Raw genomic sequence first — 20,015 nt, forward strand, 5'->3', positions numbered from 1 at the left:
GTCCTCCGGAGTGGGGGGAACTAATAACATTAGAGGGCACAAATATCCAAAGACCAGGGCTGAGCATGATGGGAGTTGTAGTGCCGGCTGGAAGTTACTCTGTTACAATGGTTTTCCGCTGTTTGTCCATTGCTAGAGGCGGGCGAGAGGGCGATGATTCAGCCGCCATTACCGGCCCCTCATGGACCTATGTTCACAGCTGTTGATAAAGTTATGTAAGAGGCCAGTAGGGGGCGCCGCTCAGCGGTCGACATAGAGCCTGGAGCTCCTCGTAGATCTGTCTTTATAGTGCAATAAAAAATATTTTCCACTTCGTATTCATTGATTTACATTTTTTTTTCTTGTGCCCCCCACCTTTGGGGTATAGCGTCTGGACCCAGAGCCCCCCCACCTTTGGGGTATAGCGTCTGGACCCAGAGCTCCTCATCATCCTCTGTTATATACAGATCACTGCATCATGACAAATAGACAAAACCCGAATCTCTCTACTGCCACCAGGAGCACGAGCCGGCTGTAGGGTCCTGAGCTGCTTCCTCCAACCCTGGGAACGTGCAACGTTACACATCCACCACCAGGAGGAGCTGTCTACAGGACTCTATACTAAATGTACTCCCCCCTAGTGGAGGCTGCAGACAGGATCTTATCATGTATCTCTGTATACAGGGAGCTCCCCCTAGTGGTGGCTGCAGACAGAATCTTATCATGTATCTCTGTATACAGGGAGCTCCCCCTAGTGGAGGCTGCAGACAGGATCTTATCATGTATCTCTGTATACAGGGAGCTCCCCCTAGTGGTGGCTGCAGGCAGGATCTCATCATGTATCTCTGTATACAGGGAGCTCCCCCTAGTGGAGGCTGCAGGCAGGATCTTATGTATCTCTGTATACAGGGAGCTCCCCCTAGTGGTGGCTGCAGACAGGATCTTATCATGTATCTCTGTATACAGGGAGCTCCCCCTAGTGGTGGCTGCAGACAGGATCTTATCATGTATCTCTGTATACAGGGAGCTCCCCCTAGTGGTGACTGCAGACAGAATCTTATCATGTATCTCTGTATACAGGCAGCTTCCCCTAGTGGAGGCTGCAGACAGGATCTTATCATGTATCTCTGTATACAGGGAGCTCCCCCTAGTGGTGGCTGCAGACAGGATCTTATGTATCTGTGTACAGGGAGCTCCACCTAGTGGTGGCTGCAGACAGAATCTTATCATGTAGCTCAGTATACAGGGAGCTCCCCCTAGTGGTGGCCCGTGTCTCCTGTAGATTTTGGAGGATACGGTCCGTACACAGATGAGACGTTGTACGATGTCTTTAATGTACAGTCAGTAGTACATCATGTCCACATTTGATCGTGGCCCGTTGTTCTGTCCCGCTCCCCGTTGTTCTGTCCCGCTCCCCGTTGTTGCTCCCTGTAGTCCGGCTGCTCCTCGGCTCCTCTCTTCGGGGTGTTATTGATGAGTATTACTCCTATGGATGTGTGCGCTGAGCCAGACATGTTTGTGCTGTTACCCTCCAGTCTGAATGAGTTCCCCTCTTAGTCACAGCTCTGCCGCTTCCCTACAGGCCGTGTTGCGCCCCCTGCTGGCCGGACACCACTTATGGACGCCTTTCGCTCCTGTGCGGAGGGAGCTGCCGGTGCTTTCTCTATAGTACTAGTGCCTCCTCCGCCTGGTGACCAGCTCTTTGTATACAGCTCCATGCCGTCTTCACCAGTGCCCCCCGGGGTGGCTGAAGTGCAGGGAGTGACGCCGGTGGTGTACACGTATAGCCATGGCCTCCGCTCTTTGTACAGCCGGGAATCGCCAGCTCTAGATGGAAGGTTTCTGCTCGCATCTCCCCTCATTTCTCGTAGCTCCGGATCCGCACCCAGCTGCCCTTATCACACTCTCTGTCCCACACGTAGATGGCGGCATGGAGCGGCGCCGTGAAGGTGGCGAAGAAAGTATGTAAGTGTTTGACGGGGTCACTCAACTCGTAGAAGGAGAGCCGCCCGGCCCCATAATCCAGGTAGATCCCAAACCTCTGAGAGGAGATCTTGTCGGGGATCGGGGTGGTTTTCCAGTTATGTATGACCCCGTACTCCAGGCCGTTAATCCACCGGCACAGAGCCCAGGACTGGTCATTGTTCCCTACAGACCCTTGCCCACCCTTTCTGGCCACGCTAGCGTAGCTCATGCCCACCTTCCAGGCCCCCGTGCCGCTGGTCTCCACCTCCCAGTAACCCTGCTCTGTAGTGATCCCGGTGCTGCTGAGCACCTGCGAGTGGTCGAACCTCTCCGCGGACTCCGGACGCTGTAGGTCTCTTTGCGACCAGGTTGCAGCTTTCAGATCTTCGGATACATGGACGTGGTTTTCGGCCGTGTTTACATCCAGTAATAGGTGGGTAATTTCCTGAGCGTAGATTCCTCTCTTTATACCAGTGATCATGTCTGATAGGCCGGAGTGTAACATTGCAGAGATCAGACCCACGTCCATATCACGGACAGCAGAAAGTCTCCTTTCTGTCCTTGGATCTGACCAAGCATCATATTCTGTCTCCTGTGGTCCGTTGGAGGTACGCAGCTCCTTGACGTGACGTATATCTCGGCAAAGCTTCTCCTCCTTGACCTTCTGCTTCTGGATCAGATCAGAGACTGACATGGACGCCTGCTCTTCTTGTCTGGAGATCTCACTCAAGATTCTCTTCTCCAGGAGGTCGAGCTGTCTCCTGCTGTTAATAAACAGGACGTTCATTCTCCTGCTGACATCCTCGGCTTTGGCTTTTTGCACCACCATGTCTTCCTGAAGGTCCTGAACTCTTTGCTGAAGCTGACCATTTGGTGAAGTCAATCCCTCCAGGACTTGTAGGCTGCCTTTCTCATCTCTCGAGGTTCCCTCATGGAGGAACCATTCTTCTAGACCCCTCGTGACCTCCTCTTCAATTTCTGCTCCTAGTTTCTGGTCCACACTTGATTGGACATATTCCTTCCTATGGACCGATTGATTGGAGTCAACCCTAGGAGCTTCATGATCTGACCAGTTATGGATGGACTGCAGACTGCTCTCCATGTTTGCCACCACCAGTGGATTATTCTTCTTCAAACACTGGTAGACGGTTGTTTTTTCGGCGTGGCCCCAGTTCTTGACGTGTCGGTAAAGTTCTCTCATCTGCTCTTGGGTGGTGCCGTTATTCTTCACAAGGTCATACTGCTCATCTGTCAGGAGCCTCTTCTGTCTCAAGTCATCCATGGCTGGCACCACCATAGAGATGGTCTGTATGAGACGACTCATGCTCTGGTCCAGGACGTGCCCTGTCGGGGATGACACAAGGAACGACCTGTCAATGAAATGGTAGACTGACGGGTCGGCCTTACTGATGGAGAGATGAGTGTATATTCTCAAGACATGAGGACTGAGCTAAGACCTCTCAGGAACGCTGCCAACAGTCGGTGTCTGGCTATACATCACATCTTACAGCAGGTTATAACAGCCAGAGGGGTCTACCAAGTACTAAAGACATCGGTCATGAAGGGTTGAGACTGCATGAGACAGTAAAGGGTGGCATTTAGTGGTAAGTTTGGAGGAACCACTGGTTATATTAGATGTGCTCAGATATTTTAATTCTTAATTTATTGTAGATGGGATCTGGAGCCGGGTGGGCACAGTACGGATATATGTGGACGGGATCTGGCCCTGGGTGGGCACAGTATGGATATATGTGGATAAGATCTGGCCCCGGGTGGGCACAGTACGGATATATGTGGACAGGATCTGGCCCCGGGTCGGCACAGTACAGATATATGTGGACGGGATCTGGCCCCGGGTGGGCACAGTACGGATATATGTGGACGGGATCTGGCCCCAGGTGGGCACAGTACGGATATATGTGGACGGGATCTGGCCCCAGGTGGGCACAGTACGGATATATGTGGACAGGATCTGGCCCCGGGTGGGCACAGTACGGATATATGTGGATAAAATCTGGCCCTGGGTGGGCACAGTACGGATATATGTGGACAGGATCGGGCCCCGGGTGGACACAGTACGGATATATGTGGACGGGATCTGGCCCCGGGTGGACACAGTGCGGATATACGTGGACGGGATCTGGCCCCGGGTGGGCACAGTACGGATATATGTGGACGGGATTTGGCCCTGGGTGGGTACAGTACGGATATATGTGGACGGGATCTGGCCCTGGGTGGGCACAGTACGGATATATGTGGACAGGATCTGGCCCCGGGTGGGCACAGTACGGATATACGTGAATGGGATCTGGCCCCGGGTGGGTACAGTACGGATATATGTGGACGGGATCTGGCCCTGGGTGGGCACAGTACGGATATATGTGGATAAGATCTGGCCCCGGGTGGGCATAGTATGGATATATGTGGACAGGATCTGGCCCCGGGTGGGCACAGTACGGATATGCGTGGACGGGATATGGCCCCGGGTGGGCACAGTACAGATATATGTGGATAAGATCTGGCCCCGGGGGGGCACAGTACAGATATATGTGGATAAGATCTGGCCGCGGGTGGGCACAGTACAGATATATGTGGATAAGATCTGGCCCCGGGTGGGCACAGTACAGATATATGTGGATAAGATCTGGCCCCGGGTGGGCACAGTATGGATATATGTGGACGGGATCTGGCCCTGGGTGGGCACAGTACGCATATATGTGGACGGGATCTGGCCCCGGGTGAGCACAGTACGGATATATGTGGACGGGATCTTGCCCCGGGTGAGCACAGTACGGATATACGTGGACGGGATCTGGCCCCGGGTGAGCACAGTACGGATATATGTGGACGGGATCTGGCCCCGGGTGAGCACAGTACGGATATATGTGGACGGGATCTGGTCCCGGGTGAGCACAGTACGGATATATGTGGACGGGATCTGGCCCCGGGTGGGCACAGTACAGATATATGTGGACAGGATCTGGCCCCGGGTGGGGAAAGTACGGATATATGTGGACGGGATCTGGCCCCGGGTGGACAGAGTACGGATATACGTGGACGGGATCTGGCCCCGGGTGGGCACAGTACGGATATACGTGGACGGGATCTGGTCCTGGGTGGGCACAGTATGGATATATGTGGACGGGATCTGGCCCCGGGTGGGCACAGTACGGATATATGTGGACGGGATCGGGCCCCGGGTGGGCACAGTACGGATATATGTGGACCGGATCGGGCCCCGGGTGGGCACAGTACGGATATATGTGGACCGGATCGGGCCCCGGGTGGGCACAGTACGGATATATATGGACGGGATCGGGCCCCGGGTGGGCGCAGTACGGATATATGTGGACGGGATCGGGCCCCGGGTGGGCGCAGTACGGATATATGTGGACAGGATCGGGCCCCGGATGGACACAGTATGGATATATGTGGACGGGATCTGGCTCCGGGTGGGCACAGTACGGATATATGTGGAAAGGATCTGGCCCCGGGTGGGCACAGTACAGATATATGTGGATAAGATCTGGCCCCGGGTGGGCACAGTACAGATATATGTGGATAAGATCTGGCCCCGGGTGGGCACAGTATGGATATATGTGGACGGGATCTGGCCCTGGGTGGGCACAGTACGCATATATGTGGACAGGATCTGGCCCCGGGTGGGCACAGTACGGATATATGTGGACAGGATCTGGCCCCGGGTGGGCACAGTACGGATATATGTGGACAGGATCTGGCCCTGGGTGGGCACAGTACGGATATACGTGGACGGGATCTGGCCCCGGGTGGGCACAGTACAGATATATGTGGACGGGATCTGGCCCCGGGTGAGCACAGTACGGATATATGTGGACGGGATCTGGCCCCGGGTGAGCACAGTACGGATATATGTGGACGGGATCTGGCCCCGGGTGAGCACAGTACGGATATATGTGGACGGGATCTTGCCCCGGGTGAGCACAGTACGTATATATGTGGACCGGATCGGGCCCCGGGTGGGCACAGTACGGATATATATGGACGGGATCGGGCCCCGGGTGGGCGCAGTACGGATATATGTGGACGGGATCGGGCCCCGGGTGGACACAGTATGGATATATGTGGACGGGATCTGGCTCCGGGTGGGCACAGTACGGATATATGTGGAAAGGATCTGGCCCCGGGTGGGCACAGTACGGATATATGTGGACGGGACCTGGCCCCGGGTGGGCACAGTACGGATATATGTGGACGGGATCTGGCCCCGGTTGAGCACAGTACGGATATATGTGGACGCGATCTGGCCCCGGGTGGACACAGTATGGATATATGTGGATGGGATCTAGCCCCGGGTGGGCACAGTACGGATATATGTGGATGGGATCTGGCCCCGGGTGGACACAGTATGGATATATGTGGATGGGATCTGGCCCCGGGTGGGCACAGTACGGATATATGTGGATGGGATCTGGCCCCGGGTGGGCACAGTACGGATATATGTGGATGGGATCTGGCCCCGGGTGGACACAGTATGGATATATGTGGACGGGATCTGGCCCCGGGTGGGCACAGTACGGATACATGTGGACGGGATCTGGCCCCGGGTGGGCACAGTACGGATATATGTGGACGGGTTCTGGCCCCGGGTGGGCACAGTACGGATATATGTGGATAAGATCTGGCCCCGGGTGGGCACAGTACAGATATATGTGGATAAGATCTGGCCCTGGGTGGGCACAGTACAGATATATGTGGATAAGATCTGGCCCCGGGTGGGCACAGTACAGATATATGTGGATAAGATCTGGCCCCGGGTGGGCACAGTACAGATATATGTGGATAAGATCTGGCCCCGGGTGGGCACAGTATGGATATATGTGGACGGGATCTGGCCCTGGGTGGGCACAGTACGCATATATGTGGACAGGATCTGGCCCCGGGTGGGCACAGTACGGATATATGTGGACGGGACCTGGCCCCGGGTGGGCACAGTACAGATATATGTGGACAGGATCTGGCCCTGGGTGGGCACAGTACGGATATATGTGGATAAGATCTGGCCCCGGGTGAGCACAGTACGGATATATGTGGATGGGATCTGGCCCCGGGTGGGCACAGTACGGATATATGTGGACAAGATCTGGCCCCGGGTGAGCACAGTACGGATATATGTGGACGGGATCTGGCCCCGGGTGGGCACAGTACGGATATATGTGGACGGGATCTGGCCCCGGGTGGGCACAGTACGGACATATGTGGACGGGATCTGGCCCCGGATGGGCACAGTACGGATATACGTGGACAGGATCTGGCCCCGGGTGGGCACAGTACGGATATATGTGGAAAGGATCTGGCCCCGAGTGGGCACAGTACGGATATATGTGGAAAGGATCTGGCCCTGGGTGGGCACAGTACGGCTATATGTGGATAAGATCTGGCCCCGGGTGAGCACAGTGCGGATATATGTGGACGGGATCTGGCCCCGGGTGAGCACAGTACGAATATATGTGGACGGGATCTGGCCCTGGGTGGGCACAGTACGGATATATATGGATAAGATCTGGCCCCGGATGAGCACAGTACGGATATATGTGGACGGGATCTGGCTCTGGGTGGGCACAGTACGGATATATGTGGATATGATCTGGCCCCGGGTGGGCACAGTACGGATATATGTGGACAGGATCTGGCCCCGGGTGGGCACAGCACGGATATATGTGGATAAGATCTGGCCCCGGGTGAGCACAGTACGGATATATGTGGACGGGATCTGGCCCCATGTGGGCACAGTACGGATATATGTGGAAAGGATCTGGAGCTGGGTGGGCACAGTACAGATATATATGGATAAGATCTGGCCGCGGGTGGGCACAATACGGATATATGTGGAAAAGATCTGGCCCCGGGTGGGCACAGTACGGATTTATGTGGACGGGATCTGGCCCCAGGTGGGCACACTACAGATATATGTGGATAAGATCTGGCCCCGGGTGGGCACAGTACGGATATATGTGGATAAGATCTGGCCCCGGGTGGGCACAGTACGGATATATGTGGACAGGATCTGGCCCCGGGTGGGCACAGTACGGATATATGTGGACAGGATCTGGCCCTGAGTGGGCACAGTACGGATATATGTGGATAAGATCTGGCCCTGGGTGGGCACAGTACGGATATATGTGGATAAGATCTGGCCCCGGGTGAGCACAGTAGGGATATATGTGGACAGGATCTGGCCCCGGGTGGGCACAGTACGGATATATGTGGACAGGATCTGGCCCTGTGTGGGCACAGTATGGATATATGTGGATAAGATCTGGCCCTGGGTGGGCACAGTACGGATATATGTGGATAAGATCTGGCCCCGGGTGAGCACCGTAGGGATATATGTGGACAGGATCTGGCCCCGGGTGGGCACAGCACGGATATATGTGGATAAGATCTGGCCCCGGGTGAGCACAATAGGGATATATGTGGACGGGATCTGGCCCCGGGTGGGCACAGTACGGATATATGTGGACAGGATCTGGCCCCGGGTGAGCACAGTACGGATATATGTGGATGGGATCTGGCCCTGGGTGGGCACAGTACGGATATATGTGGATAAGATCTGGCCCCGGGTGGGCACAGTAGGGATATATGTGGACGGGATCTGGCCCCGGGTGGGCACAGTACGGATATATGTGGACATGATCTGGCCCGGGGTGGGCACAGTATGGATATATGTGAACAGGATCTGGCCCTGGGTGGGCACAGTACAGATATATGTGGATAAGATCTGGCCCCGGGTGGGCACAGTACAGATATATGTGGATAAGATCTGGCCCCGGGTGGGCACAGTATGGATATATGTGGACGGGATCTGGCCCTGGGTGGGCACAGTACGCATATATGTGGACGGGATCTGGCCCCGGGTGAGCACAGTACGGATATATGTGGACGGGATCTTGCCCCGGGTGAGCACAGTACGGATATACGTGGACGGGATCTGGCCCCGGGTGAGCACAGTACGGATATATGTGGACGGGATCTGGCCCCGGGTGAGCACAGTACGGATATATGTGGACGGGATCTGGCCCCGGGTGAGCACAGTACGGATATATGTGGACGGGATCTGGCCCCGGGTGGGCACAGTACAGATATATGTGGACGGGATCTGGCCCCGGGTGGGCAAAGTACGGATATATGTGGACGGGATCTGGCCCCGGGTGGACAGAGTACGGATATACGTGGACGGGATCTGGCCCCGGGTGGGCACAGTACGGATATACGTGGACGGGATCTGGTCCTGGGTGGGCACAGTATGGATATATGTGGACGGGATCTGGCCCCGGGTGGGCACAGTACGGATATATGTGGACGGGATCGGGCCCCGGGTGGGCACAGTACGGATATATGTGGACCGGATCGGGCCCCGGGTGGGCACAGTACGGATATATGTGGACCGGATCGGGCCCCGGGTGGGCACAGTACGGATATATATGGACGGGATCGGGCCCCGGGTGGGCGCAGTACGGATATATGTGGACGGGATCGGGCCCCGGGTGGGCGCAGTACGGATATATGTGGACAGGATCGGGCCCCGGATGGACACAGTATGGATATATGTGGACGGGATCTGGCTCCGGGTGGGCACAGTACGGATATATGTGGAAAGGATCTGGCCCCGGGTGGGCACAGTACAGATATATGTGGATAAGATCTGGCCCCGGGTGGGCACAGTACAGATATATGTGGATAAGATCTGGCCCCGGGTGGGCACAGTATGGATATATGTGGACGGGATCTGGCCCTGGGTGGGCACAGTACGCATATATGTGGACAGGATCTGGCCCCGGGTGGGCACAGTACGGATATATGTGGACAGGATCTGGCCCCGGGTGGGCACAGTACGGATATATGTGGACAGGATCTGGCCCTGGGTGGGCACAGTACGGATATACGTGGACGGGATCTGGCCCCGGGTGGGCACAGTACAGATATATGTGGATAAGATCTGGCCCCGGGTGGGCACAGTACAGATATATGTGGACGGGATCTGGCCCCGGGTGAGCACAGTACGGATATATGTGGACGGGATCTGGCCCCGGGTGAGCACAGTACGGATATATGTGGACGGGATCTTGCCCCGGGTGAGCACAGTACGTATATATGTGGACCGGATCGGGCCCCGGGTGGGCACAGTACGGATATATATGGACGGGATCGGGCCCCGGGTGGGCGCAGTACGGATATATGTGGACGGGATCGGGCCCCGGGTGGACACAGTATGGATATATGTGGACGGGATCTGGCTCCGGGTGGGCACAGTACGGATATATGTGGAAAGGATCTGGCCCCGGGTGGGCACAGTACGGATATATGTGGACGGGACCTGGCCCCGGGTGGGCACAGTACGGATATATGTGGACGGGATCTGGCCCCGGTTGAGCACAGTACGGATATATGTGGACGCGATCTGGCCCCGGGTGGACACAGTATGGATATATGTGGATGGGATCTAGCCCCGGGTGGGCACAGTACGGATATATGTGGATGGGATCTGGCCCCGGGTGGACACAGTATGGATATATGTGGATGGGATCTGGCCCCGGGTGGGCACAGTACGGATATATGTGGATGGGATCTGGCCCCGGGTGGGCACAGTACGGATATATGTGGATGGGATCTGGCCCCGGGTGGACACAGTATGGATATATGTGGACGGGATCTGGCCCCGGGTGGGCACAGTACGGATACATGTGGACGGGATCTGGCCCCGGGTGGGCACAGTACGGATATATGTGGACGGGTTCTGGCCCCGGGTGGGCACAGTACGGATATATGTGGATAAGATCTGGCCCCGGGTGGGCACAGTACAGATATATGTGGATAAGATCTGGCCCTGGGTGGGCACAGTACAGATATATGTGGATAAGATCTGGCCCCGGGTGGGCACAGTACAGATATATGTGGATAAGATCTGGCCCCGGGTGGGCACAGTACAGATATATGTGGATAAGATCTGGCCCCGGGTGGGCACAGTATGGATATATGTGGACGGGATCTGGCCCTGGGTGGGCACAGTACGCATATATGTGGACAGGATCTGGCCCCGGGTGGGCACAGTACGGATATATGTGGACGGGACCTGGCCCCGGGTGGGCACAGTACAGATATATGTGGACAGGATCTGGCCCTGGGTGGGCACAGTACGGATATATGTGGATAAGATCTGGCCCCGGGTGAGCACAGTACGGATATATGTGGATGGGATCTGGCCCCGGGTGGGCACAGTACGGATATATGTGGACAAGATCTGGCCCCGGGTGAGCACAGTACGGATATATGTGGACGGGATCTGGCCCCGGGTGGGCACAGTACGGATATATGTGGACGGGATCTGGCCCCGGGTGGGCACAGTACGGACATATGTGGACGGGATCTGGCCCCGGATGGGCACAGTACGGATATACGTGGACAGGATCTGGCCCCGGGTGGGCACAGTACGGATATATGTGGAAAGGATCTGGCCCCGAGTGGGCACAGTACGGATATATGTGGAAAGGATCTGGCCCTGGGTGGGCACAGTACGGCTATATGTGTTTAAGGTCTGGCCCCGGGTGAGCACAGTGCGGATATATGTGGACGGGATCTGGCCCCGGGTGAGCACAGTACGAATATATGTGGACGGGATCTGGCCCTGGGTGGGCACAGTACGGATATATATGGATAAGATCTGGCCCCGGATGAGCACAGTACGGATATATGTGGACGGGATCTGGCTCTGGGTGGGCACAGTACGGATATATGTGGATATGATCTGGCCCCGGGTGGGCACAGTACGGATATATGTGGACAGGATCTGGCCCCGGGTGGGCACAGCACGGATATATGTGGATAAGATCTGGCCCCGGGTGAGCACAGTACGGATATATGTGGACGGGATCTGGCCCCATGTGGGCACAGTACGGATATATGTGGAAAGGATCTGGAGCTGGGTGGGCACAGTACAGATATATATGGATAAGATCTGGCCGCGGGTGGGCACAATACGGATATATGTGGAAAAGATCTGGCCCCGGGTGGGCACAGTACGGATTTATGTGGACGGGATCTGGCCCCAGGTGGGCACACTACAGATATATGTGGATAAGATCTGGCCCCGGGTGGGCACAGTACGGATATATGTGGATAAGATCTGGCCCCGGGTGGGCACAGTACGGATATATGTGGACAGGATCTGGCCCCGGGTGGGCACAGTACGGATATATGTGGACAGGATCTGGCCCTGAGTGGGCACAGTACGGATATATGTGGATAAGATCTGGCCCTGGGTGGGCACAGTACGGATATATGTGGATAAGATCTGGCCCCGGGTGAGCACAGTAGGGATATATGTGGACAGGATCTGGCCCCGGGTGGGCACAGTACGGATATATGTGGACAGGATCTGGCCCTGTGTGGGCACAGTATGGATATATGTGGATAAGATCTGGCCCTGGGTGGGCACAGTACGGATATATGTGGATAAGATCTGGCCCCGGGTGAGCACCGTAGGGATATATGTGGACAGGATCTGGCCCCGGGTGGGCACAGCACGGATATATGTGGATAAGATCTGGCCCCGGGTGAGCACAATAGGGATATATGTGGACGGGATCTGGCCCCGGGTGGGCACAGTACGGATATATGTGGACAGGATCTGGCCCCGGGTGAGCACAGTACGGATATATGTGGATGGGATCTGGCCCTGGGTGGGCACAGTACGGATATATGTGGATAAGATCTGGCCCCGGGTGGGCACAGTAGGGATATATGTGGACGGGATCTGGCCCCGGGTGGGCACAGTACGGATATATGTGGACATGATCTGGCCCGGGGTGGGCACAGTATGGATATATGTGAACAGGATCTGGCCCTGGGTGGGCACAGTACGGATATATGTGGATAAGATCTGGCCCCGGATGGGCACAGTATGGATATATGTGGATAAGATCTGGCCCCGGGTGGGCACAGTACGGATATATGTGGACGGGATCTGGCCCTGGGTGGACACAGTACGGATATATGTGGATAAGATCTGGCCCCGGGTGGGCACAGTACGGATTTATGTGGACGGGATCTGGCCCTGGGTGGGCACAATACGGATATATGTGGACAGGATCTTGCCCCGGGTGGGCACAGTACGGATATATGTGGATAAGATCTGGCCCCGGATGGGCACAGTATGGATATATGTGGATAAGATCTGGCCCCGGGTGGGCACAGTACGGATATATGTGGATAAGATCTGGCCCCGGGTGAGCACAGTACGGATATATGTGGATAAGATCTGGCCCCGGGTGGGCACAGTATGGATATATGTGGATAAGATCTGGCCCCGGGTGGGCACAGTATGGATATATGTGGATAAGATCTGGCCCCGGGTGGGCACAGTACGGATATATGTGGACGGGATCTGGCCCCGGGTGGGCACAGTACGGATATATGTGGACAAGATCTGGCTCTGGGTGGGCACAGTACAGATATATGTGGACAGGATTTGGCCCCGGGTGGGCACAGTATGGATATATGTGGAAGGGATCTGGCCCTGGGTGGGCACAGTACGGATATATGTGGATAAGATCTGGCCCTGGGTCGGCACAGTACGGATATATGTGGATAAGATCTGGCCCCGGGTGGGCACAGTACGGATATATGTGGACGGGATCGGGCCCCGGGTGGGCACAGTACGGATATATGTGGACGGGATCGGGCCCCGGGTGGGCACAGTACGGATATATGTGGGCGGGATCGGGCCCCGGGTGGGCACAGTACAGCAGTATGTGGACGGGATCTGGCCCCGGGTGGACACAGTACGGATATATGTGGATAAGATCTGGCCCCGGGTGGGCACAGTATGGATATATGTGGACGGGATCTGGCTTCGGGTGGGCACAGTACAGATATATGTGGAAAGGATCTGGCCCCGGGTGGGCACAGTACGGATATATGTGGAAAGGATCTGGCCCCGGGTGGGCACAGTACGGATATATGTGGACGGGATCGGGCCCCGGGTGGGCACAGTACGGATATATGTGGACGGGATCGGGCCCCGGGTGGGCACAGTACGGATATATGTGGATGGGATCTGGCTCCGGGTGGGCACAGTACGGATATATGTGGAAAGGATCTGGCCCCGGGTGGACACAGTACGGATATATGTGGATGGGATCGGGCCCCGGGTGGGCACAGTACGGATATATGTGGATGGGATCGGGCCCCGGGTGGGCACAGTACGGATATATGTGGACGGGATCGGGCCCCGGGTGGGCACAGTATGGATATATGTGGACGGGATCTGGCTCCGGGTGGGCACAGTACGGATATATGTGGAAAGGATCTGGCCCCGGGTGGGCACAGTACGGATATATGTGGAAAGGATCTGGCCCCGGGTGGGCACAGTACGGATATATGTGGACGGGATCTGGCTCTGGGTGGGCACAGTACGGATATATGTGGATAAGATCTGGCCCCGGGTGGGCACAGTACGGATATATGTGGACGGTATCGGACCCCGGGTGGGCACAGTACGGATATATGTGGACGGGATCGGGCCCCGGGTGGGCACAGTACGGATATATGTGGACGGGATCGGGCCCCGGGTGGGCACAGTACGGATATATGTGGACCGGATCTGGCCCTGGGTGGGCACAGTACGGATATATGTGGACGGGATCTGGCTCCGGGTGGGCACAGTACAGATATTTGTGGACGGGATCTGGCTCCGGGTGGGCACAGTACAGATATATGTGGACGGGATCGGGCCCCGGGTGGGCACAGTACAGATATATGTGGACGGGATCTCGCTCCGGGTGGGCACAGTACGGATATATGTGGAAAGGATCTGGCCCCGGGTGGGCACAGTACGGATATATGTGGAAAGGATCTGGCCCCGGGTGGGTACAGTACGGATATATGTGGACGGGATCTGGCTCTGGGTGGGCACAGTACGGATATATGTGGATAAGATCTGGCCCCGGGTGGGCACAGTACGGATATATGTGGACGGGATCGGGCCCCGGGTGGGCACAGTACGGATATATGTGGACGGGATCGGGCCCCGGGTGGGCACAGTACGGATATATGTGGACGGGATCGGGCCCCGGGTGGGCACAGTACGGATATATGTGGATGGGATCTGGCTCCGGGTGGGCACAGTACGGATATATGTGGACAGGATCTGGCCCCGAGTGGGCACAGTACGGATATGTGTGGACGGGATCGGGCCCCGGGTGGGCACAGTACGGATATATGTGGACGGGATCAGGCCCCGGGTGTGCACAGTACGGATATATGTGGACGGGATCGGGCCCCGGGTGGGCACAGTACGGATATATGTGGACGGGATCGGGCCCTGGGTGGGCACAGTACGGATATATGTGGACGGGATCGGGCCCCGGGTGGGCACAGTACGGATATATGTGGACGGAATCGGGCCCCGGGTGGACACAGTACGGATATATGTGGACGGGATCTGGCTCCGGGTGGTCACAGTACGGATATATGCGGAAAGGATCTGGCCCCGGGTGGGCACAGTACGGATATATGCGGGACGGGACCTGGCCCCGGGTGGGCACAGTACGGATATATGTGGACGGGACCTGGCCCCTGGTGGGCACAGTACGGATATATGTGGATGGGATCTGGCCCCGAGTGGGCACAGTACGGATATATGTGGATGGGATCTGGCCCCGGGTGGGCACAGTACGGATATATGTGGATGGGATCTGGCCCCGGGTGGGCACAGTACGGATATATGTGGATGGGATCTGGCCCCGGGTGGGCACAGTACGGATATATGTGGACGGGATGTGGCCCCGGGTGGGCACAGTACGGATATATGTGGACGGGATCTGGCCCCGGGTGGGCACAGTACGGATATATGTGGACGGGATCTGGCCCCGGGTGGGCACAGTACGGATATATGTGGACGGGATCTGGCCCCGGGTGGGCACAGTACGGATACATGTGGACGGGATCTGGCCTCGGGTGGGCACAGTACGGATATATGTGGACGGGATCTGGCCCCGGGTGGGCACAGTACGGATATATGTGGACGGGATCTGGCCCCGGGTGGGCACAGTACAGCAGTATGTGGATGGGATCTGGCCCCGGGTGGGCACAGTACGGATATATGTGGATGGGATCTGGCTTCGGGTGGGCACAGTACGGATATATGTGGACGGGATCTGGCCCCGGGTGGGCACAGTACGGATATATGTGGACAGGATCTGGCCCCGGGTGGGCACAGTACGGATATATGTGGGCGGGATCTGGCCCCGGATGGGCACAGTACAGCAGTATGTGGACGGGATCTGGCCCCGGGTGGGCACAGTACGGATATATGTGGACGGAATCTGGCCCTGGGTGGGCACAGTACGGATATATGTGGACGGGATCTGGCCCCGGGTGGACACAGAACGGATATATGTGGATGGGATCTGGCCCCGGGTGGGCACAGTACGGATATATGTGGACGGGATCGGGCCCCGGGTGGGCACAGTACGGATATATGTGGATGGGATCTGGCCCCGGGTGGGCACAGTACAGCAGTATGTGGACGGGATCTGGCCCCGGGTGGGCACAGTACGGATATATGTGGATGGGATCTGGCCCCGGGTGGGCACAGTACGGATATATGTGGACGGGATCTGGCCCCGGGTGGGCACAGTACAGCAGTATGTGGATGGGATCTGGCCCCGGGTGGGCACAGTACAGCAGTATGTGGATGGGATCTGGCCCCGGGTGGGCACAGTACGGATATATGTGGATGGGATCTGGCCCCGGGTGGGCACAGTACAGCAGTATGTGGATGGGATCTGGCCCCGGGTGGGCACAGTACGGATATATGTGGATGGGATCTGGCCCCGGGTGGGCACAGTACAGCAGTATGTGGATGGGATCTGGCCCCGGGTGGGCACAGTACAGCAGCCCCGATGGACACGCCGTCTCTTCTCACCTTCCGCCATGGTCTGCAGTTATTCCTCGTTCCTCTGGTGGAGGGTGGGGGTTGTAGTGCCCTGAGGAAAGAGTGTGAGAGGCTGATAAGGCTTCTGCCTCCAGATACATTGTCTAACCTCCTATAATATAGTGACACCAGGACAGGACTAGAGGGAGGGAGTCCTGCATATGACCGACACTGTATATGGGGGCACACTGTCAGACACTGTATACAAGGGCACTCTCTGTCACACTGTATGCGGGGGCGCACACTGTCATACACTCTATATGGGGGCACACTGTCATACACTGTATAAAAGGCCACTCTGTCAGACACTGTATACGGGGGCACACTGTCATACACTGTATATGGGGGCACACTGTCAGACACTGTATACGGAAGCGCACGCTGTTAGACCCTGTATACAAGGGCACTCTCTGTCACACTGTATGCGGGGGCACACTGTCAGACATTGTATATGGGCGCACACTGTCATACACTGTATATGGGGGCACACTGTCATACACTGTATATGGGGGCGCACTCTGTCACACACTGTATACGGGGGCACACTGTCAGACACTATATAAGGGCACTCTGTCACACTATGCGGGGGCGCACACTGTCATACACTGTATATGGGGGCACACTGTCATACACTATATAGGCGCACACTGTCATACACTGTATATGGGCGCACACTGTCATACACTGTATATGGGGGCACACTGTCATACACTGTATATGGGGGCACACTGTCATACACTGTATATGGGGGCACACTGTTATACACTGTATACGGGGGCGTACTCTGTCACACACTGTATACGGGGGCGTACTCTGTCACACACTGTATACGGGGGCGTACTCTGTCACACACTGTATACGGGGCGCACTCTGTCACACACTGTATACGGGGGCACACTGTCAGACACTATATAAGGGCACTCTCTGTCACACTGTATGCGGGGGCGCACACTGTCACACACTGTATAAAAGGACACTCTGTCAGACACTGTATACGGGGGCACTCTGTCATACACTGTATACGGGGGCGCACTCTGTCACACTGTATACGGGGCGCATTCTGTCACACACTGTATACAGGGGCACACTCTCAGACACTGTATATAAGGGCACTCTGTCACACTGTATGCGGGGGCACACTGTCATACACTGTATATGGGGGCACAATGTCAGACACTATATAAGGGCACTCGGTCACACTGTATGCTGGGGTGCACTCTGTCACACACTGTATACGGGGGCGCAATCTGTCACACACTATACAGGGTCACACTGTCAGGCACTGTATATAAGGGCACTCTGTCACACTGTATATGGGGGCACACACTGTCATACACTGTATATGGGGGCACACTGTCAGACGCTGTATACGGGGGCACACTGTCACACTATGCGGGGGCGCTCTCTGTCACACACTGTATACGGGGACACACTGTCAGACACTGTATATAAGGGCACTCTGTCAGACACTGTATGCGGGAGCGTTCTCTGTCAGACACTGTATACGTGGACGCAGTCTGACACACTGTATACGGGCACACTCTGTCAGACCCTGTATACGGGGGCACACTCTGTCACACACTGTATATGGGGGCACACTCTGTCACACACTGTATATGGGGGCACACACTGTCATACACTGTATACGGGGGCACACTGTCAGACACTATGCGGGGGCGCTCTCTGTCACACACTGTATACAGGGGCGCACTCTGTCACACACTGTATACGGGGGCACACTCTGTCACACACTGTATACGGGGGCACACTCTGTCACACACTGTATACGGGGGCGCACTCTGTCACACACTGTATACGGGGGCGCACACTGTCACACTGTATATGGGGGCGCACTCTGTCACACACTGTATACGGGGGCGCACTCTGTCACACACTGTATACGGGGGCGCACTCTGTCACACACTGTATACGGGGGCGCACTCTGTCACACACTGTATACGGGGGCGCACTCTGTCACACACTGTATATGGGGGCGCACACTGTCACACAATGTATATGGGGGCGCACTGTCAGACACTATGCGGGGGCGCTCTCTGTCAGACACTGTATACGGGGGTGCACTCTGCTTGTGACCGCGTAGACGTCGGTGTAGGCCGTGTGCACACTGCAGGTGTAGAATGATGGCGTTAGAGCCGGGGTCTCTGTTCCCCCACGTTCCTTGTCTCCAGCCATCTTATTAATCCTGAGCCGGACACAAGTGACCCCATCGTGCACCACGTGACGCCGGCCGTAGCGGCCATGCTCTGCAGGTCACGTGCGAACGTTCGGCGTCCGTTTCCCCCCCCGAGTTCCCCCAGCGGACGACCAGAAGTCCGGGGACGTTACCTGCTGCTCCTCCGGCCGGCGCCGCTCCGTGGGGGTCTCAGGAGGTGACGTCTCTGGCCCCAGCGGTCACCACATTCTGTCTCTGCGCCCCTCTGCTGCCCCCTCCTCAGACTCTGCTGTCCGTGTGTTCACAGCCCGTTATCTCTGTGCACCGAGGCCCCTGGGCGTGTTCAGGGCGTCCGCTGCCCCCATAGGTGCACGCAAAACTTCATTTAAAGGGACGGTGCAAGAAAGAGAAGAAATCCTGCAGAGCATCTCTGCCTCAGCACATCGCAGCCGGGGTGTGCACCAGCTTCAGGACTGGTCGGGGACTGACAATCAGCCCTGGCATTAGACAGAAATCAGTCCCGTGCCCCCCTGCCTCTTCTCTAGGGACGAAAAATACCGCCAGACCGTGACCAGAAAATACAACCGCAAAGTAACCAAGGACTGTAACACCACCATACTGATCATTAATATACAGGGAAAAAGCTACCGCCATACCAGAACCGCAAGTGACCAGATACTACCGCCACATGGTGGCGCTATAGTGGTGGATAGCAGTTATACTCCGGGACCAGATGTGTGTATACAGCACCGATAGATCCAGTGATCACCGATAAATCCAGTGATCACCGCTGACGTCGCCCATCAGTGGGTTCATGATCTCATATCTTCTCTATTCGGCCAAGACCAACAATGGCCTCCTCATAGTACCAATGCCTCATTACCTACATACAGTAATAGCGCCCCCTGTGCTTCCTCATAGTAC

General features: G+C 56.4%; 2 protein-coding genes across 3 annotated transcripts in view; one reads left to right on the top strand and one right to left on the bottom strand.

The window, feature by feature from the left end:
- LOC141164857 (uncharacterized) overlaps positions 1-20,015 on the top strand; it is a 235,785-nt gene that overhangs the window by 79,075 nt on the left and 136,695 nt on the right. The gene's annotated exons all lie outside the window — the stretch shown is intronic.
- On the bottom strand, positions 1,372-19,419 carry LOC141164345 (uncharacterized). Its single transcript, XM_073649482.1, has 3 exons — positions 19,265-19,419; positions 16,910-16,970; positions 1,372-3,288 (listed from the first exon to the last, which is right to left on the bottom strand). Exons 2-3 carry the CDS (start codon positions 16,917-16,919, stop codon positions 1,838-1,840), a joined length of 1,461 nt encoding a protein of 486 aa, XP_073505583.1. The 5' UTR covers positions 16,920-16,970; positions 19,265-19,419; the 3' UTR covers positions 1,372-1,837.

The sequence above is a fragment of the Phyllobates terribilis genome, unplaced genomic scaffold (assembly GCF_046119375.1).
Source record: "Phyllobates terribilis strain yellow unplaced genomic scaffold, ASM4611937v1 Scaffold_10__3_contigs__length_209671492, whole genome shotgun sequence".
Classification (NCBI taxonomy): domain Eukaryota; kingdom Metazoa; phylum Chordata; class Amphibia; order Anura; family Dendrobatidae; genus Phyllobates; species Phyllobates terribilis.